Source organism: Podarcis cretensis (assembly GCF_951804945.1).
Source record: "Podarcis cretensis genome assembly, chromosome: 16".
NCBI lineage: Eukaryota > Metazoa > Chordata > Lepidosauria > Squamata > Lacertidae > Podarcis > Podarcis cretensis.
The window spans coordinates 14838602-14858959 of NC_137186.1; the positions used below are offsets into that span (position 1 = coordinate 14838602).

At 44.8% G+C, this 20358-nt stretch overlaps 1 protein-coding gene across 2 annotated transcripts in view; it reads left to right on the forward strand.

The window, feature by feature from the left end:
- The window catches only part of CAPN1 (calpain 1), a 44552-nt gene that overhangs the window by 5606 nt on the left and 18588 nt on the right, over positions 1-20358 (forward strand). Inside the window, exons 1-7 of one of the 2 annotated variants that reach the window (XM_079957545.1) lie at positions 3463-3567; positions 9897-10187; positions 11730-11799; positions 14715-14833; positions 16885-17018; positions 18286-18454; positions 19010-19093. In XM_079957545.1, the coding sequence (XP_079813671.1) occupies positions 9921-10187; positions 11730-11799; positions 14715-14833; positions 16885-17018; positions 18286-18454; positions 19010-19093 (843 nt within the window). In that variant the 5' untranslated portion in view covers positions 3463-3567; positions 9897-9920. Of the gene's footprint in view, positions 1-3462; positions 3568-9896; positions 10188-11729; positions 11800-14714; positions 14834-16884; positions 17019-18285; positions 18455-19009; positions 19094-20358 lie in introns of those variants that run through there. The other variant, XM_079957544.1, reaches the window with a different exon arrangement.

The following is a 20358-nucleotide window of genomic DNA, read 5'->3' on the forward strand; positions in this document are numbered from 1 at the left end:
AGTTCAGCGCTTTTTTCCCCCGCGGGGACACACAGAGGTATGCATACCCCTAAACATTTTGTGAATCTAAGTTTGGCCTCATTGAGGGGCAGTATTTCAATATGAGTAGGAAAATGAGAGTACTCCTAAACATTTTTTTAAAGAAAAAAAGCACTGGAAAAGTTTATGAGGAACTAAAAAATGTGGGATTTGTGGGTACCTGTCTTTCTCGAGAGACAATAGAGTGCACCACCAGGGGTGAAGTTAAACCACTACGTTAGCAGCAATGAAGCAGCCTTCAAAATTTTGCCAAGCGCATTTTGCACCTGGCTTTGGGCCGCTTGCAACACATCCTGTAGAATTCTATCTGATCTGCACAATCTGAATGAATTTCAGGAATTCAAAGTCTTGCAGTTTTTGGTGTCTGCTGGAAAAATGGGCAGTGATGGAGCAGCTGGATCTCTCTAAGCTAGGAGAATATTCTGCCATCGTTGTGTCAGAGTGAGGGTGTCAGAGGCCCTTGTTGCCACCAATCCTTTGCCTGAGGGGAAAAACGACTCTGAAGGTGATTGCTCACCTTCAGAGGTGAGCAATCTTCTTGAGCCACTGAAACACAGCCTCAGGCTAACCTTGGATGTCATCAAGGCACAATGAACCCAGTGAACCACGGTTATATCTACCCCAGGCCAGGCTTAAGAAGGAGGTTTCCAGTTTAGTAGGGGGGAAATTAACAAGCTTTTTTCTTCCCGGTAATCTGTTGGTAGTAATGTATATAAAGCCGTGCATAATCTTATTTATGGGGAAATGGAGAGGATCTCTTTCCATATGTCTCTAGGCTTAAAGCAAATGAGGGCAAGTTTGCATTTTGTCTTGATGGTGATTAGAAACAAGGCCTGGATATGAATAGTGATATCTGGATAATTTGTGTGAAAATTATATATGTGTGAAAATTATATACGTGTGAAAATTATACACACTACCCTTCATCCAAACATAACAGGATGGTTTACAATATAAAAATACATACCATATTTTTTAAAAAAACAAACAAACTCTCCCATTGGTGCCAATATGAGCTCCCCCCAGAAGCTGCAGGGAGGGTGGGGTGTAATTTTGTCAGTGTCACAACTCAGGAAGTGCGAAGCCCGCAGTCCTCTTGCTGTACTGTGATTTAATTTATTCATTTTATTTCATTTAACACTATGTACATACTGTTTGGTTGTAAATAAAACCTCTAAGCACTTTGCAAACAGGAAATAAAAACATCGAAATCGTCAATAAAAGAAAAAGTTAAAAACATATTAATTACATTTTTAAAACTTTTTTTTTAAAAAAATCAACAGTTCAGTTAAGAGCAGATTAAACCACATGTTGGCTTCTATGCATCGGGGTAGGTTTCCCTGAACTAAAGTATTTTAGCAGGTGCCTAAAAGATTGCAGCAAAGGCAACTTGCTTGCTTGCTGATAGGGAATTCCAAAGAAAGAGTGCTGCCACGCTAAAAGATCAATTTCTTCCAAGTGTAAAAGCAAAACTACTATATCTGGTTTCGCCCTAAGAAGCAAAAAGTGGTTGCCCCTATCTGCTGTGCATGCAGAGTCTCTGCAGGGTTTAAAGAAGGAAGTCTCTCCCAGCCCCACTTGGAGATGACAGAGATAGAGACTGGGATATTTTGCATACAAGGCAGACGCTTTACAGCCCTCGCCCTCCCTAGATGTGTGACATACTCATGGCTGGTCCCCAGTCTGGGATGGTTGCCAGTTCACAGCCAGCCTTCACTTTCCAAATTATTAATTTCACTTGCAAATTGGCACTATTTACTCAGCTGTGGGGTTTGTTTGTTTTTGGATCTGCTCCCTGGCTCGAGGTGTCTGTGGGACTTCATGTTCCCGGTTTTGGCACTTGCAAGACAGGAGGATCCCAGAGCAGGATGTGTTCTGTTTTTGGAGACTACAAAGCCCATCATCCCTTACTAGCAGGACCAGTGGTCAGGGATGATGAGAATTGTAGTCCAAAAGCAGCTGGAGACCTAGGTTTGAGAAACCCTGCTTTGCAACATGGATGTGGGGCCCATGGCCTTCCAGTTGTTGCTAGACTGCAACACCCATCATCCCTGACCAACGGCCATGGTTGGCTGGGGTTGATGGGAGCTGAGAGTCCAATAGTGTCTTGGAGGGCTCCAGATCCCCCAGCCCCTGTTGTATAAAGAAAGCAGCTGCCCCTTCTCATCCTCTTGTACTTGAGATCCTTCTAAGTCTGCAGTCCTGTATGCAAGTCCCATTGAACCGAAGACTTGCTTCTGAGTACACAGGCATATAAGTTTTAACATTTTACCCCCTGAGAACCTAGAGGCAGATTTACCAAAGTTCCCTTCAGGGATAGGTACTGCCCATGCAATTATTTAGAGGAGGGGTGATATAACTTTGACTTTCGAGGTGTAGCTGAACAATAACTTCCATCTGCCCCAGCAAGCATGGCTGACATCTCCAGCAACACCCAATTTATTAATTAATTAGGTCTGTTGTTCTGTTCTGTGTCTGACCTGAAATCCATTGCTATACAGCTTCAAATCCTTAGATCGGCACTTCTGATAAACAGATAACATGTCCCTCCCCCGCCGGAGAAGGGGAGGTGCCAAATTGGGGAGCTGGTGTGTTTTTCTGGAGCAACCAGTGGTTTTGCAATATTGACAAGATCAGCGATGATTGGTGCCCATTGAGGACTGGTGAGGTGAAATGCAAGGAGCCCAGTTGAAGCCTGAGCCTATGGACAAACCTTTGAACTATACAGAGCTCTTTGTCTACCAAACCAAAGGATTATATCTGGTGCTAATCTTACTCAGATTAATTGAAATGAATGGCTCTACATTAGTCATTTCTGTTATTTTCAGTGGGTCTACTTTGAGCAGGACTAGCACTGAATGCAACTGGAAGCATATCCACTGCCCATCACAACTTCAGTAGTTGTGATATTTGAAGCCAAAGTCTTCAAACACCGCCCCAGGGTTTTCTACTGTTTTTGGGGGGGGGGAGGAAAAACAAAAGCTCTCAAATTCTGAGCAAACGGGTCTTGTTGATTCTTGTGTTTTGCTCACCTTTTCTCCCGCTGATAATACCTTTCGCAAGTCTAAACACATTAATTTCTTGCTCGGGTGTGGCTTTTGAGCACAGTGCGCCAGGCGCAAAAGTACGTACAAAGGAGAGGGTTGCGGCGAGGGTGACTCACTCGGAGCCGGGTTATCTCTGCGCCTGGCTTTACCTGAAAGACCTGTCATGATATTAATGCAAATAGAAGGGGGAAGGTATTAACGGCTGACAGGTTTATAAGATTCCCTTTCTCTGCAATCTCTTCCACCTAACCCATTGTTGCCTTGGTCCTCTGGCTTGAAAAATAATGGCAGCCCTATTAGCATTTTGCGGGTATTGCCCTTTGGGACTGGGGTGTGTGGGCAGGAGGAAGGGAGCCCCACAGGAGGCGGAGCCAGAGGCAGAGTCAACAAGAGGCAGCGGCAATTAATTCTAGTTTTGTCTCCATTTTCCTCCCTGTCTGCAAAACTGAGACAGAAGAGAAGGAAGTTGACAGGCCTGCCTGTAAATATGCAGGCCAGCAGGTGGATGCTGGCTGAAGACCTATTAGCCTTGCCAGGAATTATCTATCTATTTATTCATTAATTCACTCAGTCACTGTCCCACTCACGAAAGTGTAGAAATGGTGTTGTCAGATCAGACCACCAGAAAGAGACTGGTTTTAAAGAAGATTGGAAAACGTTTGCAGAATACTTAAAAATGCAGTGTAAAAAAAATGTTAGAACTCAAATAGGATTTGAGTAAGAGAGCAGTGGAGGCGAACTTTTTGGTTTCTATTGTGAGGCATGCTTCCTCAAACTCTGCCCTCCAGATGTTTTTTCGCCTACAACTCCCATGATCCCTAGCTAGCAGGACCAGTGGTCAGGGATGATGGGAACTGGAGTCTCAAAACATCTGGAGGGCCGAGGTTGAGGAAGCCTGTTGAGGTAAGGTGAAGGTCTAGAGTAACTATAATATGCAGCATAAATTAAAATGTTGAGGGAACCATGGAGGGAAGGGAAGTTGTAGGTGGAAGGATTGCTAAATTTGAAATGTTGTTTATTTGTTGAAAACTTATAGAAAGGAAATTATAAAGAATAGAAAGTGGGGGAGGCCATCTCTCTGGTCTGGGATTCCTTTCTCAAGAGTGGACAGCCCCATGGCTCCTGGAAGCGCATGAGATGTTTATTCTAAAGCCTCTGGTATTCGGCAGTGCACTTGCCTCTGAACTTGGAGGCTCCATTTGTCCAGTCCTTGGACGCGGGTGGCGCTGTGGGTTAAACCACAGAGTCTATGACTTGCCGATCAGAAGGTTGGCAGTTCGAATTCCACGACAGGGTGAGCTCCCGTTGCTCGGTCCCTGCTCCTGCCAACCTAGCAATTCGAAAGCACGTCAAAGTGCAAGTAGATAAATAGGTACTGCTCTGGCGGGAAGGTAAACGGCGTTTCCATGCGCTGCTCTGGTTCACCAGAAGTGGCTTAGTCATGCTGGCCACATGGCTTGGAAGCTGTACGCCAGCTCCCTCGGCCAGTAAAGCGAGATGGGCGCCGCAACCCCAGAGTCGGCCACAACTGGACCTAATGGTCAGGGGTCCCTTTACCTTTACTTAAGTTGGTGCCCCATTGCCTCCTGCGGAAGTGAGTTCCATAGTTTCAGCTATGTGTGAAGAAGGACTTTTCTTTTGTCTGTCCTCCTGAATTGGCTTCCGTGGATGTCCTAGAGTTTCTAGCATTATGAGAAACATAGAAAACTTTTTCTCTGTCCACTTTCTGCACGCCTCGGGTCATAAACGTGGCCAGAGGGTATGGTGCTCCCAGGCTCGCCTTGCCAAGGGTGGGGTGGGTGGATGTCTTTATGTGCATGCCAAATGTCTCATCTAATTGACTTGTGTTGGGTTAATCTTCTGCACATGCACAAACTCTGTAAACCTCCCCAGACATAGCGAAAGCCAGCCCTCCACACTGCTTTACCCAACTCACACATACCCTGCATTCAAGATTGCAAGAAATAAAATCTTTTTAAAATCCCATATCTATGAATTTGGAATTACAGTTGTACCTCGGCTCCAGTCGTCCCTTGGGAGTTGAATGTTCCAGCTCCCGAATGATCGAAAACTGGAAGTGAGTGTTCCTGTTTTCAAACGTTCTTTTGGAAGCTGAACGTCCGACAGGGCTTCTGATGAGAAGCCGCGCTTTGGAAGTCAAGCGTTTTGGAAACCAAATGGACTTCTGGAACGGATTCTGTTTAACTTCTGAAGTACGACTGTACCAGCAAAGCAGAGGAAGAAGGATATTTTGCTAGACTCCAGAGTAGGGATTGGGGAAGAAATTGGATCTTGTTTCCATCTTAAGAAGAAACAACCTAATTCACACTTGTTGAACCAATGCATGAATCCAGAGATTGTTATCCTTCAAAATGTGCATTTCTCTGAAATTTGCAGTGCAGTTCTCCCACCAACCAGTGTTTACAAAAATGTGCTTATTAGAGGAAAGTGTGCATAAGAATGCATATATTAGTAAAACTGATAAAATTGCTAGCAAAAAAAAAGTGTATTTTAGTCAAAACAGCTCACAAAAAATTGGGTTGTATCCAACAAAGAATAGATACAGTGAAATACAATTTCACTGTATCTACTCTTTGCTGGATACAACCCAATTTTTTCAGTTGGTCTAGATACAGCCATCAGTTTATTAAGAGAAATTGGCACTGAAATCCTGACAAATTTCCGTAAGAATTTTAAAAAGCACAACCAAATTACTAGAGAAATATGGAGAACTGAATTTGAGATTCGAAAACTGAGAAACAAGAAATGAGAGATTCATTTATCCCTAGTCTGAAGAGACAATTTTGCTGGCGTAAAGTATTAGTAAGTCAGTGAAGAAAATGGATTTCTTTGGAGGGGCCTTTCCTGACGAACAGCATTCACCAAATATCTGTTCTTTTTGCAATAGATCTATCATTCCTAAATGGCATCTGCCCTCTACAGCGTTGTGGTTGTTGTTGTTTTATTTTAAAAAATAATAGCAGTACTGGTAATAGAATAATAGTTTGGAATATTTCATCCTTATTTGTCTGTCTGTCTACTTACTGTATTAACAGTAAGGACTATTTTTTTAAAAAGGCCTAAGTTCGTCATGTCCATTAATTTCAATGGATCTCCTCTGAGTAGGATTAACTTTGGATACGATCCGAGGCTTCCAGGTCTGAGAGTCCCCATTCCAGGCAAGGATATGTACATAAACCCTGACATTCCTCTCTACAAATGAACAGCCAGCAGAACTGGCACAAGGGAAGGTGATCTGTCTTGCTATTCAGCAGATGTAGCTGTGCAGAGAGAAAGAGACACACACAGAGAGAGGCTCTGATACAGTTGCTGATACCATTTTGGGCTTCTGACTGCTTGGAGCTGGAATGCCATGGGTAGGACAGATGGCATTTTGCAAGCGTTGGCAGTCTGTAGGGGTGAGTGGATCCCTCAGTTTCGGTTTCTCATTTTTTACAGCCTTACAGTTCTCCACATTTCTATATCAGTTTGCAATTATTATTATTCGAAAGACCCTCATGGAAATTCATCAGCATTTTAGAGCACTCTTCCCTAACAGACACATTTATTTATTTATTGCAAAGGAGTTTCTTCAAATATTCATGCATTGTTTATGTTATCTTCATTGATATGTGCATTTCAATACGTGAAATGCATGTTTGTAACAAGCTTTTGCGTTGCAAAATTCAGATAAATGCAAAATTCATAGGACAGCTTGAGTTTGTTTTTTTGAAACATGTGAATTGAGTTGTTTGGTCTTGAAATGCAATCTGGACCAATTTTCTCCTCTTTCCTTATCTGCACTCCATGTTTGTTTATATTTTTTTAAAGCACCCGTCTATTTCTACCTAACCCAAATTCTGCTCCTAGAGAAGCTGGATTCCACAACCCACATAGATTATGCAAATGCAACAGATTAGTATAATTGCAGTTCATTTGCATAATTTCAAAGCCTCCTTCCTAACCCCTGGCTTCTGAGATGACACAAGGCATTGCCAGCATGCCTCTTTCAAGGAAAGTGTGCAACATTTGGGACTTCTTAGCATAGAGAAGAGGCAAGCGACCCTTTACTGTATTTATTTTTCCTGATTCGAACTATAAAATGGTGGTTTTCTTGAGTCAAAATGAGAGTACCCCTAAACATATTTTTTTTTTAGAAAAAAAGCACTGGTTGGGGGATTTTGTCTCTCGCTCTCTTATAACGCTAGAACTCATGGGTGAAGCTGAGCATTGAAAGAATCAGGACAGGCAAAAAAATGGGGGGGGGAGAGACTTCTCACAGTTGAAATTTGCTCCCCCAGGAGGCAGCGATGGCCACCAACTTGGATGGCTTTAAAAGAGGATTGGTGGTGCAGCAGTAGATTGGCTTGCACGTTTGCAAAGCTAAGCAGGGTCCGGTATGGTTTCAAATTGGATGGGAGACCATGTGTTGAGATGCTTGCATTGCAGGGTTTGGACTTAGATGGCCCTCGGGGTCCCTTCCAACTCTGCAATTCATGAAAGATAAGGCTATCAGTATTAACCCTGTTGGTGACACCCTGCTTCCATCGCTGGAGACAGTATGCTTGGCCTTGGGCCTGATCCAGGAGAGTGCTTCTTTTGTTCAAGCTTGTCTTCACAGCCATAAGAGCTAGGAAGCTGAAACGTGCTTTTCTTTAAAAGCAAGTAAGATGGGAGTCTTGGGGAAATTGGTCTCCAGACTGCTGCCTTCTGCATTCCCCCCTTGCATTCCTTCTGCAACCGCTGTGCTCCAGACGAGTGCAACTTGGGAGGAAGGCCTATGACTCAGCAGCAAAGCTTGTAACTTTTTGCACAAAAAGGCTCCATCTGCAGGCATGGGCGTCTGACTGGCAACAGCCCTCCAAGGTTCAGACAAGGGTCTTCCCAGCTATGCTAGGGATTTGACCTGTGCTCCTTCTACCACTAAGCTACAACCCTTCCTCTAAAAAAGGAAGTCCGGTGACATCCACACCTGATACACCTGAAGCACTCTTTTGCCAGGTGAGCAGTCATGGACAAACCTAGAAATAGTAGTTCGTTAAAGGTGCTGGAAGTTTGAGCTCTGTGAGGTTAATGCTGTGAAAAAACTACAGTTCCCAGCACTCTTTGGGGGAGACGCTGATGATGTGGATGAGATGATGATGATAATAATAATAATAATAATAATAATAATAATAATAATAATAATATCCTGAATTAATACACCCCATCATTCAGCCCAGACACTGAGGTCCAGTGCCAAGGGCCTTCTGGGGGTTCCTTCACTGTGAGAAGCGAGGTTACAGGAAACCAGGCGGAGGGCCTTCTTGGTAGTGGCACTTGCCCTGTGGAACGCCCTCCCATCAGAAGTCAAGGAAATAAACAACTATCTGACTTTTAGAAGACATCTTAAGGCAACCCTGTTCAGGGAAGTTTTTAATGTTTGATGTTTTATTGTGTTTTTAATATTCTGTTGGAAGCCGCCCAGAGTGGCTGGGGAAAGCCAGACAAATGGGCAGGGTATTATTATTATTATTATTATTATTATTATTATTATTATTATGTCATTATGTCATTATGCTTAAAGTAGCATAAGTGCATTAAATGTGTGATGTGAGATTCTAGCCCTCATGGTTTACTTGGGGCATAGGAAGCTGCCTTAGATAAGATCAGACTATTTGTCTACCTAACCCAATATTGTCTGCACTAACTGGCAGCAACTCTTCAGGGTCTCCAGGGGTTTGGATTGATCAGCTGAGCAGAAAATGGTCTTCCCCAACACCTGCTCCCTGATCCTTTTTTAAACTGGAGATGCCAAGAATTGAACTCAGGACCTTCTGCAGGCAAAGCAGGTGTTCTGCCACTGAGTTGCAGTCCTTCTGTGGGGCTTGTAGAAGTAATTAAAAGAACAAATTTCAGCAGGTTTTGGACCATTTTCTTCAAAAGGAAAGATATTTTCACAGGCAGTGCTACATTCCAAAGGATTCCGGAAAGATGTCCCCTTCCATACAAATAACGTAATCATATTGTGCAGTGTTTTGTTTTCTTAATTTGGCTTATAGTGTACTTTGTCTGTATTTTACTTTATTCTTAAGTCATTTTGAGGCACTCTGTGTATATAAAGTAATTAACAAATATAATAAATAATGATAATGATACCAAAGCTTCCATTTTCTAGGGTTGCCGTATTTCAAAAAGTAAAAACCAGGGCACCCCCCAAAATTGTTGAGCTTTCTAAAGGAAAACACGGAAGTTGTTGCACTTTCATTTTTATGGAAACATCAAAAAACACATGCTATTTCTCCGTTTACTTGCTGAAGATCCAGGACAAACCACTGCCTTTGAGAAATCCCCTCCGCGCCCTCCGCCCGGACTTCACTTCCACCTTTGAAATCCTGGTAATGTCTGGGAAATCCCAGACGTATGACAGCCCTATCCATTTCCCTTTCAGTAATTGTGAGGACTAGAGACTTAGCATTCTTAAAGAGCCAGGAGGGGCAGGAGGAAATCTGAAAGGTTGGGGGGCTATACTGATGGTGCTCTGTACTCCCTTTTTGTTTTGCCTGACCTGTTCCATTGGCAATTTTCCATACCGCTCTGAGAAATATGCACGTTTCTGTCTAGGAACCTAGGAATATGCTTTACACTGATTCGGAACTTTGGTCTATCTAGCTTGGCACTGTCTAAACGAACTGGCAGCGACTGTCCAGAGTTTCAGGCAGGGACTTTCTCCCAGCCTTACCTGGAGGATTGAGCCTTCTATATGCCAAGCAGATGCTCTACCACTGAACCAAAGCTCTCTGTGTTTAATGCCATCTTTATCTGTTTCAGGACGGCTTCACCCAATTGCCCGAGATGTCGGAAGAGGTCATTGTGCCTATCTATTGCACGGGGGTCTCCGCTCAGGTCCAGAAGCAGCGGGCCAAAGACCTGGGCTTGGGTAAAAACGAGAATGCAATCAAGTACCTGAACCAGGATTACGAGAGGCTTCGCAACGAGTGCTTGCAGAGTGGAGCCCTTTTCAGGGATGACACCTTCCCCGCCACGGCCTCTTCCCTGGGTTTCAAGGAGCTTGGGCCGAACTCCTCCAAGACTTACGGAGTCAAGTGGAAACGGCCTACGGTGAGACTCAAGAAATGGCGCAGGTTGCAACCCAGAATATCTTTGACCTCGAGTTATGTCTTGCTATTGGCATCAGTTTACCCAGGCATAGGCAAACTCGGCCCTCCAGCTGTTTTGGGACTACAGTTCCCATCATCCCTGACCACTGGTCCTGTAAGCTAGGGATCATGGGAGTTGTAGTCCCAAAACATCTGGAGGGCCGAGTTTGCCTGGTTTAGCCCATCTAGAAAATGGGCGTAGTAGTTCTGTGTAGGTAAGCTTCAGTTCTTCAGGAACACAAGAAAGCCGCAGAGTTGTGTTACTGGTCTGAAAATTCAGCTTCCTGAGAACCTCCTTTTTACATTCAAGTTTCTAGCCCTTATGGGGTATGGAGAGTACATGTTAGAGAGTGTGGATTCAATAGTGGAGCATCTGGCTGACTTGCTGCCTTTACTCAGCATCTCCAGGTAAAGCAAGGAAAGACGCCCACCTGAAAATCTGGAGAGCTACTGCCGGTCAGTGCAGACAACACTGAGCTTGATTAGGCTGACTCAGTACCTGTGTTCGCATAGTAATGTCTGCTGATCTCCCCGAAGCCAAATAGGATTCCCAGTAGTCAAGGCTTCATGCCAGAATGAATTAAGCAAATTGGTAAAAGCAAAACAGTGGAATTAATTATGGAGAACGTAAGAGAATATGCATATAGGTTTAACCTGCATTTTTAAGGCAGGCTACAGAGCTGAGCTTTCCTTGGGGAAAAGAGTTTCACTTTTTACTTTATGTGTGGAGTACACACGGCCCTGATGATCAAAAGCCCTCCCTGCCTGATAGTTGTCTAAAAGGTAAACAAGATAAAGGGCTGGTGCAACTTTGGCATTAGGCAGCCGGCCCGCCAGCCCGTCACCCTGCAATTCCTTTCCCCCTTTCCTAGGTAGAGTCAAATCATAATGCAATGCTTCTGAATACCAGTTGCTGGAAACTGCAGGAGAAAAAGGTGCTCTTTGAGCTCAGGTCCTGCTTGCCAGTTTCCCAGAGGCATCTGTGTGGCCACTGCAAGAACAAGATGCTGGACTAAATTTGGGGGCCCCTTTTGGCCTGAAGGGACACGGGTGGCGCTGTGGGTTAAACTACAGAGCCTAGGACTTGCCGATCAGAAGGTTGGCGGTTCAAATCCCTGCGACGGGGTGAGCTCCCGTTGCTCGGTCCCTGCTCCTGCCCTCCCAGCAGTTCAAAAGCACGTCAAAGTGCAAGTAGATAAATAGGTACCACTCCGGCGGGAAGGTAAACGGCGTTTCCGTGCACTGCTCTGGTTCAGCAGAAGCAGCTTAGTCATGCTGGCCACATGACCCGGAAGCCGTACGCCGGCTCCCTTGGCCAATAAAGCGAGATGAGCGCCGCAACCCCAGAGTCGGCCACGACTGGACCTAACGGTCACGGGTCCCTTTACCTTTACCTTTGGCCTGATACAGCAGGCTCTTCCTCTTAGGCATTTAACAGCAACAGCAGCAGCAACAGCAGCGACAACAACAACAAAACAGCCCGCCTCCCTCTTGTGTATTTCAGGAACTGTGCCGCAACCCTCTCTTCATTGTGGACGGGGCGACCCGCACAGACGTCTGTCAAGGAGCTCTGGGTAAGGAGGGTTCACCCGAGGCTGTGAAGTTGTCTGCCAGAGATGGGCGCTAAGCACCCCCAAAAGCAGGGAGAGGTTGCGGGTCACTGCAGCCAGGTTTCCTCTCTCACGCACCCTTGGTTCTTTCCCACCTCCCTCCCCTGCTTCTTGCAGGACAAGGCTGTGGTCTTTGTTGTATAGGAGATCCTAGGAAGAGCTTGGCTGCTGGATCAGGCCAAAGGGTGCCCTTCCAGTTTTTGCAGCCAAGTGTCCATGGGAAGCCCTTAGCCATGTCTGTTGATTTCAGTGGGTGTGTTCTGGGGTGGGAGTTAGTTGGACACCACCCATGAGTGTAGCTGGGGGAGCAGGTGGGGCAGTTGCCCCCACCCATAAACAAGTAAATACATAAAAACACTTAACTAAAAGTAGATATTTGTGGAAAGATTATGACAGATTTTTATGACCACTTGGGATCAAAAGAAAGTAATTTAAAATGACGGTTGTTGAGACATTTCATTCCAAATCTGCTAGACAGAGTCAGACAGAGGATGATGACAGGTGTGTGTCCTTCCCCCCCCCCCTAGAAATCTTGGCTACGCCCAAGATACCACCCATCCCAAAGAAAAAAAGGTTGCTCAAATTTATATGTTGGAAACAGAGTGGGGGGGGCAGCTTTTCTGTTTTCTTCAGGTAGACAAAACCTACTGATAACTTGGAAGGCAAAAGTTTTGATGCAATTTCTAGTTGTTGTTTTCCTGCTGGCCCTTTGTTTATTTTTCTGTGTTTTATTGGCATGGCTTATTTTCTGTTACGATGAGAAGTACAATTTTGAAAGGACCCTGGAGCCTTTCCGGGTGTGTCCTGATTGTGCAACAGCAGAGCCCCCTGAGCATATGACGTGACTCCCTCACTCTCTCTGGCCTTCCTACCATTCCTGCCTGGCTGTTTTCTTTTTGGCTTGGCTGTTTTGAAACTGTCAGGTCACGGTCATCGAGGGAAACTTCCCGACAGCTGCAGGAAACACACCCTCCTCAGTGTTTCTTCTCCCTCCCTCCCTCCCTCTCTCACACCACACACCATTTATCTGATCAGAGCCCTGCAGGCAGGCGTGGTCCCCTCTGCGCGGCCTGCACCCCTCCCCGGGGCAGAGCGCCAGCTTCAGGGCTCAAAGACAACAGCAGACTGGTGTCTGCGCTTACTCCAAAACAAGTTTGCATTTCCTAGAAACAACTAAGTTTGTGGGGTGGGGGAAACAGTTTTTGTCAAAAACTCAGGTATATAAGCTAGGTGCCAAATGGCTCTTTAAACCAAGGTTGCAGTCACCAAAGCGGAATGTTTTTTTGCCATTTTGGGGCAAGGGGGCTCTAAAGTCTTATTTTTCAAATGATGGGCTGACTGTGATGGATTCTTGGTTAAACGTCTAGTTCAGATGGCAACCTTGAGCCTAGGTTAAGATCTTTGAGAACTTAAAGAAGAAAAGTCCCTTGCTCCAGGGACAGTCCACATATATACTGTATTCTTCCATGTATAACACACCACCATGTATAACACCCCCCCCCCCATTTTTGGGGACTCAACATTAAGAAAATGGAGGGAGATTTCCCCCGTGTATAAGACTATCCCCCCTTTAATATTATTTTTAGTAAAAAAACCCTAGTCTTATAGACAGAAAAGTACAGTATATTGGCCAATTCCAACCTCTTTTTCTTAATGACGACTGCTCCTGCTCTGGCTGCACAGACAAAGCAACTTGGTTCCTGAAATTCATTCCGATTATGCAGATTAAATATAACTGATAGAATTCTACAGGACGAGGTATTTGTGCGTGAAAGCAGTCCAGATCCAATGATCCCAAGACATCAGGTGCCATCCTGGTTGCAAGTGGTCGGAAGCTAGGTGCAAAATGCGCCTGGCACCTGGCTAATTTCGAACACTGGAGAAAGCACCCCACCCACCCAAAGATCAGGAACCGGGCAGGCAGCTTGTAGTCCACTTGGGCTAAGGCGGTGTTTCTAGTTTCAGGTGGCCCTAGCTGTGCCATAGCACCAGAAGCTCCTGGTCCGCTGAGTGAAGATGGCTGGCAGACCGGAAAGTTCCGGGGAGGGTGAGGGAAGGGAGGCCTCCCTCCGCTGAGGGGAAAGGGCCAGAGGAGGTCTGAGGGGAATTAGGAGGTAAAATAATGAAAGGTGAATATTTGTTCAAATAAACAGAATGGGAAAAGAAAGGAAGGGAACAAGACAGGAGAACTGTTACAGGTCCGGAGAGGAAGGATGAAAGGAACTGGCAGTTTTGGGGAGGGTGAGAGGGGGGAAAAGGTACAAGTTGGTCGTGAAAGGAGAATACAAAAGAAAAAGCTCTCTCCACTTGGAGCTTCTGGGGCAGCAGATTCTCCCTGAAATGAGGGGGCTCTCAGGATGCCTCCAAAACAAAGTCTCCTCGCAACTTTCAGCATCCTTTATGAAACTACATTTCCCAGGATGCTTTGGGGGAAGCCACATCTGCTCAGAGTGGCATGATGCATAGTGCAGATGGGGCCTTGGTCATGTCCATTAATGCTAACAGGCCTAATCTCTGAGCATCCCTAAAGTTGGATGCAACAGCCTCACCAAATAATTTTATACACACACACACACACACACACACACACACACACACTGGTACCTCAGGTTACATATGCTTCATGTTACATACTCCGCTAACCCAGAAATAGTACCTCGGGTTAAGAACTTTGCTTCAGGATGGGAACAGAAATCACACGGCGGTGCAGCAGCAGCGGGAGGCCCCATTAGCTAAAGTGGTGCTTCAGGTTAAGAACAGTTTCAGGTTAAGAACGGACCTCCAGAATGAATTAAGTACATAAGCAGAGGTACCACTATATATAAATAACAGTTGTTTTTGTTTTAACTGGCTGGCTTTCCCTTTGCCTCTCCATCCAGGTGACTGCTGGCTCCTGGCGGCCATTGCCTCCCTCACCCTGAATGACCCTCTTCTGCACCGCGTTGTCCCGCATGGGCAGAGCTTCCAGAATGGGTACGCTGGCATCTTCCACTTCCAGGTGAGTACCTGCCTTGCTGCGAACCTTGTTACTCAAAGCACTGTGTCTCTCTCTGTGTGTTTTTAAATTGGATGTATTTTGTAGGAACATAGACTAGCCCTGCTTGCAAAGCAACAGAGAAATTCTTTGTGTCCTCCAGATCTCGCTGGTGTTTATTTTAGCAGTCTTCCCTGATTTGCTAGCAGAAAGCTTATACCGAGGTTAGATCGTATCCAGTCTTTATGAGCATTCATTCTGATTTATTTATTTTGCAAGTTGTTTATACGACAATAAGCATTTGTGCTCCGATCACTCTGATTTTCCTTGTGGGGTGTTTACACCTTTCCACTTAATCACTCGTTCATCCCACCCTTTTCTGTGCACGTTCCTGTCTCTTTCCATACTGCATACTGCAAAACAGTGTGTGTTTGTAAAATTGATTTAACAAAAATAAAATAAAAATGCAAGCATAACAAAAAGGGGGGAGGGAAGCCCCAATGAATCAAAAATGTAAACCATAGCCTAGAAGGACAAAGATAAAGTATAGCTCCAAATGGATAATAAGGTATTAACTCATACAGAAATTCCCTTTACAAATAATAATAATCTCTGGCTTTCTGCTAACTGAGGGAGCCCGGCAATCAGTTTTAAAATGGACTTTTTATTCTAGGAGAGTGAGAATAAAAAGTCTGTTTTTCCAGTTATCTCCAGGCTCCCTCACTTAGCCCAAAGCCAGCTCCTTAAACGCACGAACGCCATTCAAGGCGTTGATCTTCTGCCCAGCTCCACCCCATCCAACGCCTGGCTTGGTCTGCTGCCAGCCAAGGTGGCTTTGCTGCTTATTTTAAGTCTTCCACACCTGAGGACTCCACCCTGATGTGGAATCCAACCTCGCAGGTGATGATTCGCCTTGGTATTTCAAGGTTCTTTGTTTGTGGGGGTGGCAAGGGTGTGGTGCATAGCGGGGAAGAAAGCTGCCTGGTGCCTCCCATTCAGAGCACAGCCTGGTGTTTGCTCAGCCTGCTGATCTGTGCCTGCAGGTAGACAGCTGCAGCTTTCCTGATGAATCGCACTTGCAGACTCTCTCTCCCCTCCTGCCCTTTAGCGGAACTGGGTTTGTTAGGACGCAGAAAGAAAGCTGGACTAGGTGGGCCTGCAAGGAATAATGTAATTTGAGCAAGGTGTCAGGACCAGAGCTCGTGCAGAATGCTGGACCTTGACCTTGGAACATGTGGACTAATGATGGCTTTCTCTGAGCATGTGCAGAGCGCAACCGCTAAGAAAAAAAAACCCAGATCTGTCAGTTTCAGTTTCTTGTTTTTCCAGTTTTAAATTCAGTTCTCCTGTCTGTAGCCTGGAATTTTATTTTTTTTAAAGTACAGTGGTACCTCAGGTTACATACGCTTCAGGTTACATACGCTTCAGGTTACAGATTCTGCTAACCCAGAAATAGTGCTTCAGGTTAAGAACTTTGCTTCAGGATGAGAACAGAAATCGTGCTCCGGCGGCGCAGCGGCAGCAGGAAGCCCCATTAGCTAAAGTGGTGCTTCAGGTTAAGAACAGTTTCAGGTTAAGTACGGACCTCCAGAACGAATTAAGTACTTAACCTGAGGTACCACTGTATTGTGAAAATTCATCAGCATTTCAATGTAAATTTCTTCTGAAATACACATTTTTATATGCCATTTTGACTGTTTTGCAAGCAATTCCCCCCTTATAGAATACTTTTTTTTGTATGTTGTTTTCACTAGAGTATGTGTTTTTCTGAATACTTCCCCCTAACATATGTATTTTTTGTAAATGAGTTGTTCAGTTGCAGAACTACCGTTGTAAAATTCAGAGAAATGTAAATCTCATTGTGTTTGGGCTCACATAATGGTTTGATGAGAAATACAGATTAAGTACGTTCTCATCTAAAACGCAAACAACATCCATCTTCTCTCCTCCCTGCCTCCATTCTTAACCACCGCTGAGTCATCAAGGGCACATGCAGCAGGGACCAGGTTCAATTCCTGGCATCTCCAGGTTGAAAAGTTTTCACCTTTGTCTTGCCTGTTTTGCGCTTGGTACAGATCTGGCAATTTGGCGAGTGGGTCGACGTGGTGGTGGATGACCTCCTCCCAACCAAAGATGGCAAGCTTGTGTTTGTCCACTCCGCAGAAGGCAACGAATTCTGGAGTGCCCTGCTCGAGAAAGCTTATGCCAAGTAAGCATCTCAATCTCTTGGTTTGGGGTCGACGGGGGGAGGGAGGCTAAAGATTTGGTACAAAAGACTTGTGTTTGTCCCACCTCTGCCAAGGGCAAACTCTGTGACCTGAGGGTGAGTCAGCCTCAGTTTTCCCAGTTGTGAAATGGGAACAAACAGGATATTCCCTCCCCCCTTTATTTTAGATTTCTTACTAACCCTTGACCAGAAAGTCCCAGGGCAGGTTACAACAGTGAAATAGACAACTATAAAAGAACTAAATCATTTCAACTGTAAAAGAAGAAAAGTACAAAAATAGTTTAGAACAGTTCCACATGTATAACAATTAAAACAGGTCCAAGTGCAAACTAAAGGACGGCGAATTCTACCACATGTGGTGGACATGCGAAAAGATGAAAAAGTTTTGGGATTTGATATATAATGAGTTGAAAAAACTTTTCAAATACACATTCCCAAAGAAACCAGAGGCGTTTTTATTAGGAATAATAGGAGATGAAGTGAGAAAAAAAGATCGTAAACTATTTCAGTATGCCATGACTGCCGCTAGGATTCTCGTGGCCCAAAAGTGGAAATCCCAGGAAATCCCAACTTTATTGGAGTGGCAGACAAAATTATTTGAGTATGCAGAATTGGCAAAAATGACCTATAAAATTCGAGACCAAAAAGTGACAAAGTTTGAAGAGGAGTGGAGTAAATTTGTTGCGTACATACGAATTAATTGCAGAAGTTTAAAAACTGTAGCAGGGTTAATATAAATCCTGTGATGTGAATAGAGGGTAAATAAGAATCTGTAAGAGAAGATGTAAATTAGGAAAACCGAAGCAGGGTAGGAGGGAAGTCTGGGCGCGAAATTGCGCAGGGTAAATAAGATGACACAAAACGTTGAATGTAAAAGTTTTAAGTTTTATTTATGTTTGTGAAAATCAATAAAAAGCATTTGAGGGGGGAAAAACAGGTCCACGTATAAGTTGGCCTTACCCAGCTTAGGTTCAGAGATTCAGGTGGCTCAGTGGTAGATTGGCTACTTTGCTTGCAGATGGTCCTGGGTTTAGTCTGAGTGGGGTGGACTAGATGAGTCCTGGGGGTCCTTTCCAGCTTTGTGATCCTATGATTCCCAGCAACTCCAGGTACGGTTGGGAGAGACTCACTGCCTGGGACCCTGGAGAGCTGCTGCCAGCCAGTGCAGACAACACTGAGCTAGATGGATGCAGCAATGTTCTGATTCACTACGAAGCGCCTTCTTGATGCCCTTCTGCTTCCACCGTAGGGTGAACGGCTGCTATGAAGCTCTTTCGGGAGGGAGCACCTCAGAAGGGTTCGAAGACTTCACGGGAGGCGTCACTGAGTGGTACGACCTACGAAAGCCGCCCAGCGACCTCTTCCAGATCATCTTAAAGGCCCTGGAGAGGGGGTCTCTCATGGGTTGCTCCATTGATGTGAGTACCTTGGGGCTGCATCCACCACTATAGTCCACTAGTGCAAGGGCTGTTGCACTAGTGGGCAGGTGAGCTTTCCTGTTGTGCAACAGAAGACTCCAGTGCAACAGCTGTGCTAGCAGAAACTCGCCATGCAACAGATTGCACAATTACTAGCAGCCTGCTTGTGCATTTTTTTTGCACAGCAGTTTACCGGTGGCATGAAACATTTTGCCAGAGGAACAGGTATACTGCTAAGTGGCTGAGGAACTACAATCACAATTTTTGTGTGATGTATACAAGTTTTTTTTTTTGGGGGGGGGAGTTCGTTCTGGGTTTTTTTCTACATGGATGCTATTTCTCTATATATATATCTTATCTTACCTTGTGCACTTGCAATTAAGTACTTTTTATCTTTCAACAAAGGATATATATATTTATATAATCTTCCATAATATCCGATACAGTGCTGTGTGTTGGTTGCTCCATCCCCTTCCAGCAAAGTCTTACGTCCTTGGAGGCCCTTTGAAGGTTCTAACTTAGATTCTTACTCTTCTTCGACCCCTGTTTTTTCAGATCACAAGTGCTTTTGACATGGAGGCTGTCACTTTTAAGAAGCTGGTGAAAGGCCACGCCTATTCCGTCACTGGAGCTGAGCAGGTGATTGTTGGGTTTCTACTATTCGGCACTCGTTTGTTTTCCTTTTTATTTACAGTATTTATGTCCAGACCCCTTTTAGCAAAAAAACAAAAACAAAAACTCTCAGGGCACCTTAAACAAATCAATTCTAAGGTGGTCCCTGCCCTCAGCCTCACAATTTTAAGAAGTCAAGAGAGAAGGCCTAAAGCGAGGGCAGGGACCCTTCTTCATTCTGAGAGCCGCATTGCCTTCTTGGCAACTTTCTGAGGGCCACGTGCCTGAGGCAAAAGTGGGTGGGGCAACAATGGCAGATTTTACCTTTGTACAGGTAGACTGGTTTCTACACAGGCCCTAACACACCCCTTTCAACCCTCTTGCAGGGAAGCAAGAGGCATTCTCAGTCCAAGGGCCTGTACCCACCTGGGTGTGAAACAAGGCCAGATAGAGAGGCCCTAGGCCTGAAATTCCCCATTTCTGACATAAAGAGGAACTCTATTTCTGCAGAGGGGAAACAGATAAAAGAACTGAGGATCATCTATGTAGGAAAGTTTAATAACAGAGAGGTTGCCAGAAAAGAATCCTCCCAACAACAAAAAGTCAATCAATCAATCAATCAATCAATCAATCAATCAGATCTTTGTTACAGTCATAGACCAGCATAAGTAGGGTGGGGAACAATCATTTAAAATCTGTAAAATGTTTTGGAAAGCTAAAATTATTAAAACAGAAGGTATATATAAAAGCCTACAAGAATCTAAAAGAGGCTAAAAGAAGGGTTAGGACTGGAGCATTAAACGAATGTGGAAGAGCATAAAAGGTTAGTATATAAAAGGCTATGGCTATCCATTTACAGAGCACTCTGATATGGGTGTTCATTAAATCTAGTTTGTGGCACAGGTCATCATCCGACGAATTTTGAACGCTGCTATGCAGAACCTGGTAACGTCGTATGTTGTAGCAGGCTTGGTATCTTGAAAGCAGCAGGGAGATATAGAATTGTCCCGTGCGCCCTGGGTACTTATGGAGTAGTGGGGAGATGAGGCTAATATGAATGTCTGTATAATATAGGCACTGGAGAAGCACATGCTCTATTGTTTCTATATGTCCAGAGTCACAGGGGCATTGTCATTTTCCCACAGAAGCCTTCTGGAACTCATTGCCACTGGGAAGCTATTCAGACTATTTGAAAACAGGGCAGGGTCAATAATGTGGTCAAGTCAAGTGCAGCCTTGTTCTTTCCTTCCTCTGTGACAATCTCTTAACGGCCATCTCTCATTATCTCTCTG